The sequence below is a fragment of the Stenella coeruleoalba genome, assembly GCF_951394435.1.
Source record: "Stenella coeruleoalba genome assembly, chromosome: 8".
Taxonomy (NCBI): domain Eukaryota; kingdom Metazoa; phylum Chordata; class Mammalia; order Artiodactyla; family Delphinidae; genus Stenella; species Stenella coeruleoalba.
Genome location: NC_137154.1, coordinates 9,917,834 through 9,925,286, shown reverse-complemented (window position 1 = coordinate 9,925,286; position 7,453 = coordinate 9,917,834). Strand labels below are relative to the sequence as shown.

General features: G+C 58.0%; 1 protein-coding gene across 1 annotated transcript; it reads left to right on the top strand.

The window, feature by feature from the left end:
• The first annotated feature begins 3,831 nt into the window (after nt 1–3,831).
• LRRC10B (leucine rich repeat containing 10B) lies at nt 3,832–6,109 on the top strand. Its single transcript, XM_079929248.1, has one exon. It carries the CDS (start codon nt 4,071–4,073, stop codon nt 4,947–4,949), a length of 879 nt encoding a protein of 292 aa, XP_079785374.1. The 5' UTR covers nt 3,832–4,070; the 3' UTR covers nt 4,950–6,109.
• The last annotated feature ends 1,344 nt before the right edge of the window (nt 6,110–7,453 follow it).

Here is a 7,453-nt window from a genome sequence, read left to right as displayed (position 1 = left end):
CTCAGATGCCATCCTGTTGGTGAGGCCTCCCTGGCCGCTCTGTTTTAAATGGGGTCCTCATGCCTCCTCGTCTCTTCCTTGCTTTATCTCCTCCATAGCCTGATCATCGCCTGACACACCGAAATGCGTTTTCTTGATTATCTCCACTCACAGGAATGCAAGTTGCACAAAGGCAGGGTTGTTTGTCTATGATGTTCACATTCATAGCCATCCCCAGTGCCTGGCCATACAAGTAGGGGCTTAACGTTTGTTGAATGAATACCTGAATGATGGTGAGGACTCAAGTTCTGGCTGGTGCAGGTAAGGGGAGTGGGCCATGGCACGAAGGATAGTGTCCCTTTCCTTTTTGGCCAAATGAGGGAGTTGGACTAGACCCTCAGGAGATCACGAACCATGGGAATTGTGCGCATCACTGAGCGAGTTCCAGCCTCCATGCACTTTTCTGGGATTAGGGTCACCGGCTTCTTACAGACATTTAACAGAGCCTGTGATCTCCCAGAGGAGCTAAGCACCCTCCCAGCTCTGACATTTCCTTGTTGGCTCTAATACTTGCAAATCCTTGTTTTCTAAGAACCTACAAGGCCAGCATTCCATGATCTTATTCAAGTCTCAGCTGCCACAGTGGCTCCAAAGATCAGTAGGGGGCATGGGCGGGGGTGGGGAACCAGAGGGGCCTTGGCAGGGTCAGTGGGTCAGGCGGCTGGGGTGCTTGTGGGGGCACGGGAGGGACGACAAAGGATACTTCTACATTACACGCGCTGTTTTCTTCCTTTTATTTAAAAGAAAATAGATTTAAAGCAAGTATGACGAAAGGTGAGCAATTGTCAGCACTGGCTTCTGGGCACAGGGGTGTTTATCACAGAGAGCTTTGTACTTCTTCTATATTTCAAAAATTTATTTTAAAAATACAGATTTGGAGGTGGGCAGGACAGTTATAGCTCATGATTAGGAACGGAGAGGCCGTTTTGGGGGGCCGAGGGGCCTGTTCTTTGGACATTTTTTCCAGTGCATGTGGGCAGAGGGGCTGGCCAGGATCTGGGCCCGTTCCTGGAGCTGTCAGCGCCCCTCCCTGCTCCTGGGTTTCAGTTTCCTGCCTTGCTGGGGAGTGGGGAAAGGCTGAGAGGCCCCGTGCTGGGGGTGCAGCTAATTCATTAGTGACGCCTTGTCAAGGACCGGGCGCCCGCGGTGACAGCGTGATTCACCGACACGATTGCCCCGCTGCCAGCCTGCGTGGGCCCGGAACGGCAGTACACGTTACCTTTACTCACTGAGCAGGGCCTGGTGGGAGGCGAAGGTACAGCATCTACCCGGAGCAAGAAAAAGACTCGGAGAAAGAAGAGAGCTGGTACCCTGTACCCTTGAACCCAGGAAGCGCCGTCAAGCCTGGTGCTGGCGTTGCAGGGGCTCGTGCAGCTCCTGCCCGTGCTGGCAGAGCCCAAGAGGGCTGCCTGGTGCTGGAGTGCCAGCTCCGAGCACGTGGTGAGGGGGGTGGCTGGGCTTCCTCCTCCACAGCAAATGTTCCCTTGGGGAAACTGCTGGGGGGAAGGTGGGCAGGAGGGTGGGGGGGAGGTGCTCATCCTTATCCCGGCTGCCTGGCTGGGTTTTCCTCAGCTTTCTGGTGTCTGAGGTGACACCTTTTCCCAGTTCTCCCGAATGAGTAGAAGGGAGAAGTTTGGATTGGGGCTTAGGTGGGGTCTGGAAGGAGCTTGAAGTCCCTCTGGCTGGGGCTCAGGATTCTCCTACATCCCAGATCTGGTGTCTGGGCCGCACTTATTCTCTGCCCGGGGGCTTCTACCTCAGCTTGCACCTCATCAGTCTTCGTTCCAGGACAGGGGTCCAAGGCTAGTTCCTGGCTCAGAGCAGTACCCGTCTCTGTGTTCACCCCATGACACCTCTTGCCTGATTACAACTACTACGGCTCTGCTCTTTCGTTTATTTATCCAACACATAGATAGCGAGTATCTGAGAAAAAGCTGCCAGGAGCATAAAAAGGTACACACTGAATAATTCCATTTATATGAAATCCGAGAGCAGGCAAAGCTGATCCGTGATGATAGAGGTCAAGGTTATGGTTGCCTCTGGGACTGACTGGAAGAGGCAGGTGTGAGGGAACTCTGAGTGACGGAAATATTACACGGGTGTTTACATTAGTCAAAACTCACCAGACTGAAAAAACAAAACAAACAAAAACTCACCAGACTGTATACTTATGATCTATGCATTTCACTCCATGTAAAGTTTGCCTCCATCTTTTAAAATGTTGATAATTTTCATGGAACGACTACTCTGGGCCAGACCCTGTGCCAGCAGGGAAGGAGACAAGCTTACCTGCCCCAGGCAGCTTACATTTCAGCAGTTGTAGTTTTCATCCTCTCCTTGCACTGGCCCCTGCTGTCTGCCCTTGGGCTGGCCTCCTTCCCAGACTGTAGTGGAGATGGGAGTGGGGGTGGGTCAGAGGGCAAGATGCTGTCTAGAGGTCTGTCCCTGCAGTCAGTTACATGGTCACACCCACCAAGGTGGGAAGGCAGGATGGAGGAGGCCTGGAGCCTGCAGACTTGACTTCCTGGCTGTACACTCTACTCACTGTGTGATCTTCAGCAAGTTGCCTGCCTAATCCCTCTGGGGCCACTTGCCTCATCTTTCTTATGGGATTAATAATGCCTTTGTCATAAGAGTTAGACTGAGGCTCTGCTGTGAGAATATTCGTGGACAGAGGTGGAGTCATTGTTTCCATTTATTGCAGTGGTACTTGGTTAGGAGCAAAAGTTGGAGAGTCAGACTGCCTGGTTTCATATCCCAGCCACCAGCCAGCAGGGTGACCTTGGGCAAGTCACCCACCTCACATCAAACCTCTCAGAGCCTCAGTTTCTCCATCTTTAAAATTGGGGCAACGAGGGTACCTACCTCGTAGACTGTGGCAAGGACTCAGCGCAATGCTTTTAGCATAGTGCTGGGCACATGGCAGGCTGGCAATAAACCAGAGGGAGTGTTTCTGCTGGCAGCTCTGGCAGGAGGGATCGGAGCAGGAGGGGAGAAGTCATGGGCAAAAAGCTGTTGGTGGGAGCGTGTGCAAGAGGAACAGTTCCAGAACGAGCGTGGTCATCACTGGTGGTGCTCAAAGGCGCTTGAGTGCGCCAGTCCTCCGTCCACCGCAGCCACACACCGAACTTGAGCATAGCTGGAGGGACTCGGCAGGAGAGGGGGGTGTGAGTGCACGAACCAGGAACCTCTGTGCACTGAGGGTGCACTGGGCGGGGAGGGGGGCGGAGCCAAGCTTGGGTCCCCGCAGATCCTCAGCTGTGACCCAGTCTGAAAAAGCCCAGAAAGGAACAATGGTCTGAGTTACTATCTTAAAGTGACCCCAGCGGGAAGACTGGGCGCACGCCGCTGTACATGAACGGCCGGCAATGACCGCGCCCCTCAGTCCCTCCTCGAGAGCCACTTGTCCAGAGTCCTGGGTCGCGCGCCGGCGTTTCCTCGGTCCTTGGTTCCTTCTTCTTGGACTTGCAGCTCTGGACGCACACAACCGCACACCGAACGGCTCGCTGTGGCTGGAAGCGTAGACAGCGTCTGTCGTCGGGTCTGTGCTGGCACGGTGCCAGGCTTGCGGACAGCGGATCTTGGGTTCCCTCGGCGAGCGCTGGCTCCGGGGCTGGTCGGGGGGGAACGCGGGGCGCGAGCCCCAGCGCCGGGACCCCGCTCTGGTGGCACCTTGGCCCCGCCCCTCCCTCCCTCCGCCTGATTGGCAGCCGCACGCGCGTCGGGCGTTGCCAGGGCAACGGGTCTCAGAGTTGCGAGTCAGTGCTAACCTGAGCCAGTCGGCCTCCGGCGGAGGGAGCAGGGGAGGCCGGAGGGCGGACGGCGAAGCGCGGCCCGTGGCGCGCGGCGGCTGGGCCCCAGGAGGGCGCCTCCTCCCGGCCAGGCACGGCCCCCCTCCCGGCGCAGGGGCAGGCCGGGGCGGGGGGCCCCGGAGCCGGCGCGGCCTTGGCCCCGTCGAGGAGACCGGGGGTTCGCGAGGGCGGGGCGATGCCGGGCGGCGGCGGCGGCGGCCCCGGCCGGGGCCCGTGACCATGGGCATAGCCGAGTCCATGCCGGACGAGCTGCCATCGGACGCGGAGGAGCAACTGCGCAATGGCGAGGAGCAGTTGGAGCTGAGCGGGAGGCGGCTGCGGCGGCTGCCCAGCGCCGTGTGCGCTCTGAGCCGCCTGCAGAAGCTGTACGTGAGCGGCACGGGGCTGCGCGAGCTGCCCGAGGAGATCGAGGAGCTGCGCGAGCTGCGCATCCTGGCTCTCGACTTCAACAAACTCGAGCGCCTGCCCGACGGTCTGTGTCGCCTGCCGCGCCTCACGCGCCTCTACCTGGGCAGCAACCGGCTGCCGGCACTGCCCAACGACTTCGCGCAGCTGCAGAGCCTGCGCTGCCTCTGGATCGAGGGCAACTTCCTGCGGCGTTTCCCGCGGCCGCTTCTGCGCTTGGTGGCGCTGCAGTCGCTGCAGATGGGCGACAACCGGTTGCGTGCGCTGCCCGCGGAGCTGCCGCGCATGACGGGCCTGCGCGGCCTCTGGCTCTACGGCAACCGTTTCGAGGAGTTCCCGCCCGCATTGCTGCGCATGGGCCGCCTGCACATCCTCGACCTAGACCGCAACCGCCTGGGCGGCTTCCCCGACCTGCACCCGCTACGCGCCCTGCGCGTCTTCTCCTACGACCACAACCCGGTCACTGGGCCCCCCCGCGTCGCCGACACGGTCTTCCTTGTGGGCGAGGGCGCCGTCGAGCGCATGGCCGAGCGCGACGAACCCACGCCCCGGCCGCCGCCCAGGCGCCCAGCGCGGGTCTTTGAGGATGAGGAGGAAGAAGACCTGCTCATAGGGGGCGGGAGCTCCCGGGCTCTGGGGCCCCCCGTGGACAGCCTCTGCGCCCTGGAAGCAGCTCCAGGACTGGGCACCTGAGTCTGTGCTCTAGGTGTTTGGGCCTCGGCCACTCTGGGAGGAGGGCCTCTGGGAAGGTTTGTGGGAACGGTGGGTCCCTCCTTGAGGCAGGGAAGGGGTCTCTTTGGGCAAGCTGCCGGGGACAGGCAGGCCTGGGGGTAATCTTCAGACATTCCAGGGTAGTGAAAAGACTGCCTACTGGCTGGTCTCTGGGCGGTCTTCAGGCCAACAAGTCCCGGTTCCGTCCAGTTCTTATAGCTCCTTCTGGTCCCTGATAGAGTCACTAACAACACAGTAGTAAAGGCACCAGCTTCTTCCTGGAACCAGGGTCACACTGACCATGGAATCATCCCCTTGGCAGAGTCTGGAGGCTCAGGGCACCCAGCAACCTCCCTCCTCCTGGAGTCTGGGTCTTCTAGGTCCACCCTTTCTGGCGCAGGAGCCGCTACCTCTGGTGTGGACCACAAGCCTGCTTGAGGAAGAACTGCCCCCAGAAGAAGGCCTGGCCCAGGGGCAGGGGCTTGGAGTTGGGGCTGGTGCCCGGGACAGACAGGTGTGGGAAACCGGGATTGGGGCCCTAACCATAGCTGCCCTTGTTCCTCCACCGGGGATCATGGTACTATACCTCCCTCCCCAGGTCCCCTAAATTTTGTGTGGGGAAGGGGGGACTCAGAAGGCAAGGTCTCTGCCCTTGCCTTTTACTCTGTTCTGTTCTTCCAGCCTGTGCCTGGAATCTTGCTGGGAAAGAGAACATTCCCTCCCTTCCCCACAGCCTGAGCCTTCCAGCTGTCAAGTTTGAAAAGAAGCCACTGTGCCTCTAGGGCCTCCTGCACTGGAGAGAGAGGCTCTCTACTCTGCGCGGCTGCTCCAGTGTAGCCACTGCCTGTACTCTCCATTCCCTTAAATGGGCACCATCGGGGTGGCTGGCATGGCGTGGGGCATGGGACGAGCACTGTGTGCCTCCACTCCGTCACCAGGACAGCCTCCGGGGGTGAGGAGTGAGGCCTCGCTCTGCAATTCCCAGGGCCAGACCTTTCCCATCCAAGCAATAATGGGAGGAGGGCCCAGGGCCAGGGCCGCTCAGGGACACTGTCGGGGGCAGGGCCCCCTCCATGGTAGCGTTTTCTTTAGGAAGAAAAAAAAAACTGGCTGTAAACATAAATTATATTTCTCGGAGAAAGAATGTGCGTTTCCCACATGCCTGTTTATTTATAAGCCCTGGGAGCACTGGGTCCCGTTGCTGTGGGGACCGTGGGCTCCCTCTGGCACTGCCCTCTGTCCATGTGCTCCAGCTCTGTGTCACAGTGGCCCTGGCCAACTGTTGTATCCTGTCTGGGGAACAAGAGCTTGTCTTCAGTCACAAATGGCTTTGGCTGTGCTCTCATCTGGCTGTATCTTACTCTCTGCCACCTGGCCACCGCCCCTCACCCCCAGTCCCCCTTCCTTGGTCTTCTCCAGCTTAATCCTCAAATTCCTGACTCTTAATATGTTTCTGAATCTCAAGCTTGGCTGACCTTTCTCTATTCTTTCACTGGCACTGACCCCCATCCTCCCTGTCTGAGTCTGTTCTTCCCTCCTTCCATCTCCCTGGCTCCATTTTCCTCTCTCTGTCTCTCCCTCTTAGTCTTTTTTTTTTTTTTTTAACTCAGTCATTACTTTCTCCCCTCATTGTTCAGAAAAAAAAGAAAGTATAAATATTTAAAGAAAGAGAGAAACTTGTAATACCTCAAGCCTAGAGGCCCATCTCCCTTGAGAAGATGCTGCCAGGCCACCATCACCATGGCAACAGGGATGATGTCATTCAAGGCCCAAAGGTCAGGCCTGGCCCAGCAGCTCTGCTGGCCACTGGGCTGGACCTGGGGGTTAGGAGGAGGCTGGGGATAGATCTGAAGGAGGCAGCTTGGGAGAGCGAAGGCCTCCAATGGACAGAAAGTGCTCTTAGGGTGGGAAAGATTGGACGCTGCCTCCTTCTCAAGGAGGAAGAGGAGTGCGGGGGTTGGCTGCAGACCTTGTCCCTCCCAGGGCTCCTCAGGTGCCCATGCTCCCCCTGTTGAGGCTCCATCAGGGCCAGTGGTCCCTCCTGGGGTCTTGGAACTTGCAGGAAGGAACTTGAGTTCTCAGTCACTCAGGTGGGGTAGGAGTGTCAGCCATCCAGACTGTCCTCTTGCCCCGTGATTCCTATGATGGCATATTCCCCTGGGCCTAGAATCAGAAGGCATGGATTTCAGTCCTGGGACTTCCCTGGTGGCACAGTGGTTAGGAATCTTCCTGCCAGTGCAGGGGACATGGGTTCGATTCCTGGTCCGGGAAGATCCCACATGCTGCGGAGTAACTAAGCCCGTGCGCCACAAGAGCCACAACTACTGAGCATGCGTGCCACAACTAAGCCCGCGCACCTACATCCCGTGCTGCGCAATAAGAGAAACCACCGCAATGAGAAGCCCTTGCTTTCCGCAACTAGAGAAAGTCTGTGCGCAGAAACGAAGACCCAACACAGCCAAAAATAAATAAATAAAAATTAATTA

What these genes read in the sequence shown, in the direction of transcription:
- LRRC10B (XM_079929248.1), top strand. Translation starts at nt 4,071, where the DNA reads ATGGGCATAGCCGAGTCCATGCCGGACGAGCTGCCATCGGACGCGGAG.